Genomic DNA, 13,447 nt, shown 5'->3' on the forward strand with positions numbered 1-13,447 from the left:
TGATTGGCCAGGAAGGAACACGACAAGGTGTAAAGGTTTGTTAAAGTTGACCTCCAAGCACAAAACTTTTCATTTAAATATATTCCTCAATGGGGAGACAGGAAATAGGTTTGCTTTGTGTGCACCAAATACCTTTGGAAAGCCAGATATTACTTTGTAGAAGTAGCACTGATATCATCAATATGCAGCACATAGCTTGTGCGGAAAGCAGAGCTGTGTATGGTGCCCATCCAGGTTTTCCCATTACCGGCTACCTGTCTGCAGAAAACAGGAGGGGGCGGAGAGCAACACTGACTGGTCTTTTATGCAGGAAGTTCCTGCAAAAAGGGAAAATACAGGAGCAGTTTAATGCGGGATTACTGCACAGATCTAAAAGAAATGCCACAAAGATTCAAATAGGATTAAACATGGTGTTTCTATTTAGACAATATTTATTTAGCATGCAGTTTAACTTTAAACCATCCAATGGTGCCATGATGTCTTGGACATGTGTTTTATTGTTTGAGTCACATGGCTGAAAGTGTGGATTGTTGTTAATGGCTGCGGTAAAGGTAAACAAGTGTAACTTTTCATAAACTATAGTGAAAGTCTGCCAATTAGATGGTATTCATTTGTGGCACAAATAAAGTTTGTATTAGAATGTATTTTGCAAATACTAAAGATGTCTATTTTGTATTTAATGTTCAGTTTGCCCCTTTGTGGTGTTTAATACAAATGTATTTTATTCTTAGGAGATCGTGAATTATAATTGTCGAAAACTGGTGGCCACAATGCCACTATTTGCTAATGCGGACCCAAATTTTGTCACTGCCATGCTGAGCAAGCTGAAGTTTGAGGTTTTTCAGCCTGGAGATTATATTATCCGTGAAGGAGCTGTTGGGAAGAAAATGTATTTCATTCAACATGGCGTAGCAGGCGTCCTTACCAGATCCAGTCGAGAAATGAAACTGACTGATGGCTCTTATTTTGGAGGTCAGTATAAAACATTTGGGGGAAAGTTCTCTGTATCAAGTTAAGTAACCAGGTAAGACCAGAATCCCATTGTGTGGTACTATTGTACAGTCTTCGAAATGGAATAACCACTACAGTGTTACTTTTACATGGCAATTCCTAATTGTCATTGAATTTTGAATGGCAGTGGTGGGTGGTAGCATATGGGGGGCAGAGTTCATTAGGGTGACTCAATACAGGCATAGATAGACACCCAGCTCCCAGCACTGACACTCCCAATGCCACTCTTCTCTGATCCTGTTAGATTGCTGAGTACACCAAAAATGGGGCATGAAAAGTCGGCATCTTATTTCCCTTACTTCCTCACTCAGTCACACAACAGGAAGTGAAGGGACAATCTTTGCTTAGGCAGTTTTTACTGGAACAGATGTGTTGCTTTCTGTCCCAATGAAAGTGCTCACCAGGACAAATAGAGGTGGCAAGTGAGGAGAATATCTGCAAAGGATATACAAAAAGCCAATCAACTACACCCCATTGGAGTAAGTTTTTAGTAGCTTGGGGCCATAGTAAGTGGGTTGCATGACTCTAGGGAGTCTATTTATAAAGCAGTTAATGTGACTTTAACCAAGCATCCTCTGGCGGGGAATCAATTACTGTCAAACACATGTTAATTACTGTCAAACACATGGGCCTAGAAGATTCACCTGCAGAGAATGTTTGCCATATTCTCTGCTTTATAAATATGCCCCTAGGAGTCATTCAACCAGAAAGAGAATGGGTCAGCGGTGGAGTAGGACATGGAGGGAAGCACTGGACTGTGAAGAGTGTGAGTAATGAATTCAGGTAAAGGGTACTGTTAATGCTTCAGCATAAAAGGGACTTGATAGGCAATTGTGCTCTGTTAGCCTTGTGGCAATATTTTGGGGAAGGAGATTTTCTGTTAAAGATATGACCTTGTGCACAATGTACATATCCTTAAAGACATGGTTTCATGAGTTTGGTGTAGAGGAACTCCAGTGATCTGCAGAGAGTTCTAACCTCAACTCTATTAAACACCTTTAGGATGAATTGGAAGACCAATTTCAAACCAGGTCTTCTCATCCAACATCAAATGGGCACAAATTCCCACAGACAAACACAGACAAAATCTTTTGAAAATCCTTCCCAGAAGAGTTCTGCAAAATGGGGGGTAACTGCATATTGCTGTCCATAGTTTTGAATGGTGTGTCTATCAATTCATATATGCGTGGTGGTCAAGTGTCTACAGACTTTTGACCATTACCATATAGTATATGTCACCCTTGTGAATGATCCTTGTTCTAATGAACAGGAGCTTTTAGTTCACAATAATATCTTTTATACTCTCTAACCCTGTGTTCCTGTCAAAATCAGTGTTTTGAGAGGTGACCAATATACCCAGTGCAAAGATGACCTAGAATCCCTCTGCCGGTTTTCCAAGGGCAGAGGTAGCACTCACAAGTAAGTTGCACTCACCAACCACTGTGCACAGAGTGTGGAACAGAAAGCCAGTTTACAACTTGCACCATGTAAGCATCCCTTCAGAAGTACACAGGCTGCTATGTCTTTGAACTTTTTTTCATGGGGAAACTGTTCTGTATGCCTGCTGTGATATATCGGCACCTTTCCAGAAGAGGGATCCATGAAGAAGTAAAAAAAAAAACAAGGGATCACCAGCCTCCCCTGAGTGATAGTAACCCCTGATTCAGTATAATTTTTGTTTTTATTGGGTGTTTCATGTGAATGCATGCCTTTACCAGTGACATTATACAATGTGCTTTCAATGTTCCTTTCCATTCCAGAAATATGCCTTTTGACAAAGGGTCGTCGAACGGCCAGTGTACGAGCTGAGACTTATTGTCGCCTGTACTCCCTATCCGTGGAGAATTTTAATGAAGTTCTAGAAGAATATCCAATGATGAGAAGGGCCTTTGAAACCGTTGCCATCGACAGACTAGACAGGATAGGTATTATTACTTAATTTTGTGTCTATTCATGAGCAATGGTTTGCATTTAATGTTAATAGACATTACAGAATATACCATTTTTTTCAGCTTAGTGCATCATTCCCCACCTTTTAATATTTGTTTTTTTATGCATGAGCATGCTGGTCAATAACTTGTTGTATGTTTATATTTATTGGTGGTTTCAGTCAGCAAATAGGCAGCTGTGTCCAGAATTCTCAATTGAACTAGAAATAATGTATAAAAATGAAATAGAAGGAATATACAGCAGCAGGTGCTAGAACGAGTGTCGGTTATGGTGCTGCAACAGCTGTTTTTATGTTGAACAAATTGAGTGGTAGAACCTCAAGAATAATTGACCCTTATTTGTAGAGACAACCCCTTGCTGATAAATACCAGCATCTAATTTTTAACTCCTGAAGGTGTATTGAAGACAAACTTCAAAACTGGAGTTAGAAGACTCCAATTTCCAGGCACTGCCTCCTCTTACAGAATATTCTGTTTGAGTTAAGACGTGTTGCTTGCTAACCGCAGGGTGTAGTGCCTTGCTAGCCGCAGCAGGCATGCATGGAGCATAAACCCACTATCTGCATTCATATATTGGCAGACTACAAAGTTTTAGTGGTCTTTAACTCTGCTCATTTAATAAATGTGTCTGCTGTTTTGGTTCTCAGGCCTGATGACAACACAATCTATAACTCAACCTGGAGCTCAGGTCATCAACTATAAATGATGGGCAGATTAAAATGCACTCTGCAGGATCATCCAACCCAGTACTAGTAGAAATTTCCAATTGTTCTAAGTGAATAGTAAATGAGACAGAACCTATTTACTAATATACCTGTCACAAAGACTATTTTAGCTAGCCATAGCTCAGTACTAATTCCCAAAAGAGTCAAATAACCAACTGTACTTTTTTTAACGGAACTGTATAGCAACTCCCCAGGTAAAATTAAACATTTTAGTTTAGAACAAAAGGTACAAAATATTAGAAGAAAAGCCAACACACCTTCTGCATTTGCCTTTTGACTTTACGGCCTGCGTCTGCTGTTTTATGATGTGCAGTTTGCTAGCCACATGAAATGGAAGTTTAAGGGGTAATGGGTTGACATTAGCTTTAGTCTGAGGCGTATGTTATATTTTTCATAGTGATTTACTAAAGGACAGCTCCGCTTCTAGTGAAATTGTCCTCAAAATACAGTATATCCCCCAAGCCTCCCAGTGTAGTCTGAACATTCAAATAGCTCTTCATCCCTGCTACCAAGTTCTTCACTATGTGGCCCTGCCAGTGCTGCACAGTCACTGCAGGAAAAACTCCCCAGCTGTGTCCTGTGTCTAGTACACATGCCCTGCGGCCCCATTCTTTCCCACAGATGGGCCATACTGTGGGAAGCCATCATGAATACGGTCCAGCCATAAAAATGAATGTATGACCGAATGCGGTCGGGATGTTTTCCTTGCAAAGGCTGTGGGAGGCCCAGCAGTGCCACACAATAAACATGGGAGTGAAATAGGGATAAGTATTTTATTGTGCGGTGTACATTTAAAGGGTGACTATGCTGAATGTGAAGTTGTCCTTTAAAGGAGTGATGTGTATATTATCAAACCTGTTGACTTCAATAACATTACCGGCTTCTGAGAAAATGTCTGTTTTTTTTTCTCATTGAAATGGTTGGATGTTTGCTGATTATGCAGGTTTACTATGCCCATGTAAAGGTGACTTATTATATTAGTACTATTGATGTGGAAGTAGATTAGGCAGAAAAATATTGCTTGGAAGGTTGTTAATAGCTTAAATTTCAAAAAATTATACTTTGTGGTAGAATTATTAACATTACAATGACTATATAATAATATGTTGTTAGATGATGAATTTTTATTTTTCAGTTTAAATATTTGACTGCACAGTGGTTTGTTTTTATTTTCTATTGAAATATACATATTTTCCTCTTCTCTTGTTTTATATATGCCACTAAATAGATGCAAGTTATGCAAGTGATTTAACGGATTAGAAATATTTTTTTAACAGTATCTATTAACAGTATCGTGTGCACACCTATGACCCTCAGGTTTTACAGCGTGTAGTTGTATTACTATGGTTATAAACACTGAATAATATATATCATACTTTTTCCAAATGTCCCCAGACAAGGTGAATTAAGCCAAAATATGGCATCATGCCCTGGGCATACACACAGCAATTTGCAGGCAATTATGACCACTTTCAACCAGCTGGTAAAAATTACCAAAGGCAACCTACCAACGATAATGTTAAATGCGCCATGAAAACTGTTAGTGGTTTTAGTTGCTTTGATCTGTTGTGGGTTTTTTTTTTATCATTTGAAAGCTAGTAGAAATCAGTTCAAATTGACTGAAAATGTGTGACCAGCATTTTGTAGATAATTAAATAATTTGATACAATGGTTCTCAAAATCCAGACTGGTAACATTTTATTCACAAAGCATTACACAAGCAGCAAAACATTTCAAGGAAGTAATATATCAAATTAAAATGTAAATATCAACAATAAACCTTGTGTGTTTCCTGTTTCATTTATCAAGGCTTTTGCTTTGTCCGAACGATAACACATTTGCAGCATAAAGTATGTTTGTACTCAAACAGTTTTAGTCTTGGATAGAATAAGAAAAACATAGAACCCCTATCTGATTTTACTGGTATCCAAGGCTCCGTTTCCATCACTTCCTGTTCAGGGGACAACCGTTTACCAGACAGGAAGTGATACAAATCTGAGACTGTCCTTCCTCTTCTCTACTCTATCCAAAATGTAAAATACATTTTTTTTGGCTACAGACACACTTTAAGACAGTCTCCCTCCTTCAAGAATGTTTTCTGAGGAGCTCAACATGAATGAAAGCCACAGATTTTATCTAAGTTGACCTGGCCTAGCCTGTAAAGTCCCTGAGAAGGTAACAACGGTGCAGTAATAAATGTACCTTGTGCCTGTAAATATGAGTTTTTAGTCTTTAGATTAATCCCTGTGTTTCTGTGGATTCAGGGTGGGAGTTTCATTACTACTTATGGATTCCAGCCCTCAGGTTGGATCTCGTCTCTTTACACAAATAAAAGTACTTGTTTTCCTGATCCTAAAGGTTGAACAATAAGAACGTGCTAACCAAGTACCCATTAGTGGCTCTCCTTATGCTGCTACAATTTTTAGGAACGGGCACAGACCCACAAAACATGTCAATAGCAGCAGAAAATATGCCAACATTTGTAGGTTCATCCACACATCAATTATATTTATACTAAAGCACTCTCCCCAGGCCCGGCGAGAGGAGAGTAGAGGGTTTCTTTAACATCATAGCTGCAATAGACTGCTGTGATAATACACCTGATATGCCGGTGCCCAAGTGGGCTTCCTGCAAGTGCAATACCTATTGCTTTATAATGTTTTATTAAATAATGTTCTGTGCTTTAGGGTCTGCCTTGGTTTGGGTTTTCTTGTTTTCCTGGTCTTAACCATATTCGGAATATTGTGATATTGTGTTAATGAACCTTTTATGAGAAGACTAGTAGGTTTAATTATGGAGAAATTGTGTGGCCAACATAATATACGGGGGCAAGCTGCCTCTTTCCCTAAGCAGCCTATAGACAAGTGCCCATTGAACCTAATAGTGAATTTGACCCTGCTTGGTTGTAGACTGTACAAAAAGTGGAAAATAAGCCCTAATTTCTTCTATTTAGATGGCAAATGCTGGATCTTTTGTTGTCCCCTGTGGCTCTGGCACTTGACACTTGAATGAAAGTGGTTTCTCCAGTCACACAGGGATTTATTAGTAGACGAACATAGGTATTTGCAGGAAACACAAGGAGCACTGTTGTTACTGTCGGCTCTATAGTAGGCTATACCAGCTTCATTTTATTACAGTTCTCCTAAATGGCCAGTGACAGAAGAGTAAATCTACATGTTCAACTGTGTCTCTTTATTGGAGATTCCGGCATATCTGCAATTTGTATTTTGCCGCAGTCTGCCATTTAGTCCCTCAGATCTCAGCTCTGTCCGCTGTTAAACATTCACATTCTATCAGTTTCCATTTTCTTTCAGTTGTCTATTTTTCTAAATACCGTCTTGAGTGCTGTTAGTCTGGTTTCAAATTCAGAAGCTGGTGGTGGTGAGAAATGTTTGTTGCTTCATACCATTCTTATTATCCGTGCGTTCATTTGTCTTAGTGACTGTTCTCTGCATTTGTGATCCTCTGGTTGTCTTAATTCATCAAAGCAGCTTTTGATGCATGATCTCTATGTACAGTATTGTTGTTTATATGGTCAGTTCTCCATTATTACCTTCTTACTATCTTAGCCAATTTCTTCTCTTTGACACAATCACTCTTTTCTATATTTGTGCATCTCGTTGCCTCATTGTCTTTCATTACTGAGTAACATGTGTGTGATTGTGTGCATGTCAGCTGTGTATTGGTAGCAGGGCTACCCCATTTTACCTCAAGATCCAATATACGCTGACTTAGCTGTTACATTTTTTTTTTCAAGAAATGGTCATCATGTTACCATGCGTTCGTTATACCTATGTAGATGTGCCCACTACTAACAATCATAGTTATCACTAACTAATAAAATAAACATTGGTGAATCAGTGGGCTACCATGATACAGTATTTATTAATTTAGTGACCAGCTAATGTGGACTCATTGGTGAATGTAGGTATCAACGATGGGTTCTTATATGATGGCCAGTTTACCAAATTTAACTACCTGAATCTGTGTGATATCAAATATTCTGTGGCTTTAGAGCTCCAAAGGCAATGTGGATCTCGGAGAACTGCATAGATGTGCATTAAGTTCAGTCAACACTTAAAAATAAGCAGCAGACAAACTGAAAGTCTAACAACAGCATGATAAATATTTCACATTTAGATACATCTTAAAGAGGAACTCTAGGATTTACAAAAGTTAACTGTTGCAGCGGGGCTACCCTCGCACAGCAATGGTTAAGATGTATCTAAATGTAAAACTTTCAGACTTTCAGTTTGTCTGTACGACACGTGACACGTTTGTCACGACTTACTGTACACCTATGCAGTTCCCAAGATCCAGATTGCCTTTGGAGCTCTAAAGCCACAGAGTATTTTACATATGAAAATCCTAGAGATCTGCATTAAAGAAAAGTTTGTGATACTGAATGAGCTAGGATGTTTTGATGATTAGATGCCGTTTTACGTATTGCAGAACTTTGCCTGTTTGTGTTTATTTCTATCATCATGTAGACTCAAATAGCTACCCAAGGTCAAATACTTCAGCTACTCAGTTCATCAATTTTGCACATTTTGATTTGTGGCAAATCACAAATAATAATGCATCTGTTCTGGTCCATGCTTGGTTAAGATCTTTAATGCGTCTATAGGAACAGACTATAATGTGCTTATGTAATATACTGTATCTGCTTACAAATATTAAGAAAAATCTAATTTGGTGAACTGGCAGTTCTCCTGATTTACTTATCACTAATAGCAAGCACTTTTCCTAAATTTATGTACTGGCCAGATGGTCACGTGTGGACACAATTTTTTAGCTTTCTAATATGTACACTAAAACATTACTTGTCTGAAATCAGTAGAACAAGCTATTCTCTTTACTTCACAAATGTCTTTAGCACATCATCCAGCACCTTCAAGAATATAATATAAAATTCCAAATGTTTTCTTCAAACCACCGACATTTCAGGCCTGTCATGGTTCAGAATCTCTGATTGGCTCTATCTAGGGCTTCATTGAACACTAACCACACATAACCCTTGTCAATAAAATGTGTGATACATCTGCATAATCAGTGCCTCATAAAATGCCAGCGAATAGGGACACTTTACAAGTTTAATGCACTTTTTCTGTTCAATGATGATGATTCATTACTACTACTTTTGCTACAACAAATATCTAGTTTGAAGAGTTGAATATGAGACCGTATTTTCTGAAGAATTACATAATAAACTGTTATCGAACATAATGGGCCATTTGCATTTTATACCTGAATGTCTAAATGTTGCATCATAATATCATGGCTTATTTTTCTTTTTTTTGTTCTTATGTGGGATGTATGATTAGTTGTGTCTGCTGATTGGTGTATGATTACAAGGAATCTTGCATTATGCCGAACCAATGTCCCCAGTTCTTGTACTCTTTCCAAGTGATCTTTCTTGAAAATGATGTATGGAAGCACCATACTAAAAGAGGACAGTTTGGTTGTTAGTCTATCCATTTATAAATACAATTTTCATACTCAAAAATCTATCATTTAGGGTAAAAGCCCTGAGAACATTGTACCAATGCAGTAATTGCATTAAGATACTTGTAGAGTCAAGAGACAGGATCTTCTAGGCAATGGGAGATAATGGGAATTATTTATTGAAGTTGTAATGTGTACAATGGCCCAGAGAATGGGTATTCACTTAAAATTCCAAATCAAAAGCATTGTATTAAAAAAAGATAAATCCTCTGTATATGTGGGCTGTTGTAAATGAGAACACATTCCACTGGCAAGCAAAAAATACTTATTTGAAAATTGCTCTTTACTTCTTTGCAAGATATTTCCTTTCATATCTATATAATGCAAAGCATCATCACCGAACTGCAAGAACCTTAATTTAGCTATAGCAGAGACTAACACAGTGATTTTATAGTTCTGTAATTTTCATATTACCTGTTAAAATAATCATCATAAACCGCAGGATATATAACAGTCATAAATCCCAATTGAGGCCTTCTTTTTATTACTCTGTTGTAGTCAGAGTTAAAATGCCCTGTCCTGGCAGCATGCTGGGGAGTGGACCACTGCTCAACAAAAAGCACAGCAGTCTGGGTCTTCAGCAAATGGACATGCCCCCCTACACAGTGCTTCAATCAAGAGTGCTCACACTTCTTGTCAGCTCTATTGGGGTGTCTGGATCTCCAGCATGCTACTAGCGCAGGATATTTTAACCCATAAAAAAGACCTAAGTGCATTTCAGTAGACAAAATAGAAGCTTCACTTGTGCTTTTTTTCATTACTTTATGCACAGAAAATGCATGTTCTCCTTTACCATACAGTAACACTTTAGTTTTGAAAGCCAAAAGAGAGCAAGACTTAAGGTGCCAATACACTGTTCGAATTTCAGACGGTTTTTGAGGTGCCAGCTGAAATTCGCACAGTGTGTGCCGCTGTCGGCACCTTTTCCATTGGCATCCCTCAAACAGCTGATCGAAGGAGCTGGTCGGAGAAAATCTTCAATCGATCAGAGCCAGCAGCCAAGGAGTTGCCCACTCTGGTCGGGTATTCTGACAGCTGCCCGGCTGCCGCTGTATGTAAACAGCGGGGATTCCTCGATTGACACACTGTTAGTGTTGATGGAGGAATCGGGTCTATTCTTTCCGTTCAGCCCAGTGGCTGAATGGAAAAAATAGATCAGTGTATGGCCAGCCTAAGACAACACATTACAGCTTCTAGAACACATTCCAGCTTCTAGCAGGTTATATTTTAACACTTATGACTAGGGCACTGACTATCACTGCTATCTCCTATTTCTTCAATCGGATTTAGAGCACGACCTAAAAAAAAACCCAGAATGTTTTCTTTTGTATTTAGTAAATGTAAATTGCCACCCACACTTTACAATGTTACATCCTTATCAGTAATAATTTAAAGCAGCAAAAATGTATAATTTTTACCATTATAATATAGTTGTATTTTAATTTTTGGGGGTAATTCATTCTTTACCCCTGAATAATTTAGGTTTAATTTATTCTTCATAAAATAAAGTAGTGTACCCAAAAATTGAAGACATATTATAATTATTTTAAGTAGGATACATGTAGGAATTTCCACTAATAACAACCACTGAGTGCGTGATCATTCATTTGCATTTATATCTAAGCTAAAATCAGGGAATAGCAGTTGACATTCACAATCCTTTACAGCCATTTGGATGAGAAATTTTAGGTTGTATACTGAAAACAAAACCTAGAAATAAGAAACAAGACAGAAAAGAAGCATCATGTTAAATGTTGGAACAACGGGAAAAGGTATAGGAATTAGGTTTAAACAAAAAAAATAAATCAAAAATTTAAACATAGCATTATAAGCATACGGTATATAGCGATATAATAATATACATCTAGACTCATTTTTGATCATATCACCCTTTTCCGTTTCCTTTCCTCTCCATTTCCCTTGGTAAATTTTCATACACAAACTACACATATGGATATAGAACTATTTTTAACTCCTGAAATAAACAAAAATAACAATATTTGTAATGTTTTATTTCTATTGTAATTTATATTCAGGCTTCAGAGAGGACCTGGAAAAGCAATTCAGGTTTGTTTTTGTTTTCCTCGGCAATAGCCCAAAGCATTAGTTTATTTTCTTTTGCTTTTATGACATAAATGTTCTCTTTACTCTCCTCTTAGCTGTATGCTTCTCCTAGATGTTATGTTCTCTTTAGAACAGAACTGCATATACCTGTTTTTCTCTCAAAACATTTGAATGCACAGTAGGTACCATTAGGCTGTATGTCAAATACATATAGAGAAAAAGCATGGATGTGTGTTAAGTGTGGCTAGATATTTTTTCACTGTATCTTTGTGAAAGTTTGCACTTTCACTCAGTAAACCACCACTGCTATTTCCCATTTTGTCCTGTGGTGCATTTTTTTTTATTTTGCGATTTTCACCTGTCTACTTTCACAGTACAATTTTATGTGCTCCTTCTATGGCTTTAATGAATGAACTCCATATTAATGAATTAATTATCCACTCAACCATTGTGGACACAACTCTCTGTGCTACATTTTCAAAACATTCCAAATGTGGCTGCATTTTTCTTTGCATGCAGTTTGCTTTAAGTGCATTAAGGTGATTTCAAGAATTTTCAAGTTCTATAACAATATATTTGTGAACGCATACCACTATATGGCTATTTAGTCTTATTTTTTTAACTTTTTAATAGACGTAGATGAATATACGTAAAGGGCACCTGTGCCCAGACTACGATCATTAGAGTGGTTACATATTCTTAACAAGCTGTAAAAGAGCTTTGAAGCAAGCCTTCACTGACCTCTCTAGCTAGGAAGTAATCCATTCTCAAAGTTGATTTCAGTCCGTTTTCACAGTCTAGAAGCACCTGCGTGTTTTCATTAAAGGGCTGTGCAAAGATGATGCTTCCATAGAAGGTTAAAGGGATAGGAGCTGTGATTTCAGTGCTTCTGTTTCGAATTGCGATGATTAATTTCTCCACAATGCCTGTAGTAACAAAGGTGAGTGTGGGCAATTCGTAAAAAATAGCTTATATACCGTAGTAACAACAGGACACCCAGTACACTTCCTGTTATAAATCAATATTCAATCCTACTACCAAAGAAGGCTTATGCAAACTAGGAGATTACCTATCCATATATATATCAATATATAAATAGACTAATTGTCATATATAAATATACAAACTTACATATAAAATAGAGATTTCTCTCCACTATTTTTATAGGTAATGCTGAGTATGGACGCTATGAGTAAGGACTCTAGGCTGACATTCATGAGAATGTTGAGATGTTTAGCTGGTTTCTTAATGAACCTATTTCTGGAGGTGTTAGCTATTTCTAACACCAGTGTCTAACATCAGTGTCATACTGTCAATTGAACAACTATAACTCAAGAATAACTTTACTCTTAGGTTATCTCTTATTTTCAAACAGAAGGGTCTTTTCTTTTCTGGTTCCTAGTCAAGGTCACCTGCTTACATTACCGAAGTGTGTTTGCAAAAGACAGAAACACCATAGTTTATATATATATTAAATATAGGGTAAAACTGAATCACTTGGCTCCCATCAACTAGCAAGAAAAAACAAAGCAATAAATAAATATCCCAAACCTTGGATCATTAATTAATGTCAATCAGTATCAATATTCCTGTTGGTGTCACAACCAAATCTGATGCTATACATATACTGTTTGAATTGTAAGAATCTAACCCGCACCAAGGACGTATGTCAATAAAAATAGTTCTTTTATTTAAAAGTGCACCACTCAGCAGTTAAAATACAGAAGGGTCTGCCCTTCCGATAGCAGAGATGATTCGAGCTGCTCTGGGCACTTTCTCAAGTGACGTGAAATGTTGCTGCTTTGTGATGGAGTACTGTATTTTAACAGCCATTTAATTAATTTATATAAGTCTTCGGTGCAGTTTACATTCTTTTCAAGAGGACTAATTTTGACCTAACTTTCTAAACAAGGGTGGGAACATTTGCACGGGGCAAAATTACAGAAGGCTAATCATAGCTCTCAATTGAAATACAAATAGGGTCTGTTTTATAAATGTTTTCATGCAGGATTTACACAACTTTCACCCACAATTCACACATTTTTACAATTGAATCAAATAAGAAGTATCAATGATGGCAGACATTCGTGTAAATATTGTGTGAAAACATTTATAAATAGTGCCTATAGTGTTTATTTATACAGCATCTGTCCCATTGTTTGACAATATAAAACATTATTGGGCTATACATAA

At 37.3% G+C, this 13,447-nt stretch overlaps 1 protein-coding gene across 1 annotated transcript in view; it reads left to right on the forward strand.

Moving 5' to 3' along the window:
• The window catches only part of LOC108800574 (potassium/sodium hyperpolarization-activated cyclic nucleotide-gated channel 1-like), a 146,272-nt gene that overhangs the window by 123,381 nt on the left and 9,444 nt on the right, over window positions 1–13,447 (forward strand). The window contains exons 4-5 of the mRNA XM_018572556.1: window positions 732–972; window positions 2,772–2,936. Coding sequence (XP_018428058.1) covers window positions 732–972; window positions 2,772–2,936 — 406 coding nt within the window. The remainder of the gene's footprint in view (window positions 1–731; window positions 973–2,771; window positions 2,937–13,447) is intronic.

Source organism: Nanorana parkeri, unplaced genomic scaffold, assembly GCF_000935625.1.
Source record: "Nanorana parkeri isolate BGI_ZX_2015 unplaced genomic scaffold, ASM93562v1 scaffold2067, whole genome shotgun sequence".
In the NCBI taxonomy this organism is placed as follows: Eukaryota; Metazoa; Chordata; class Amphibia; order Anura; family Dicroglossidae; genus Nanorana; species Nanorana parkeri.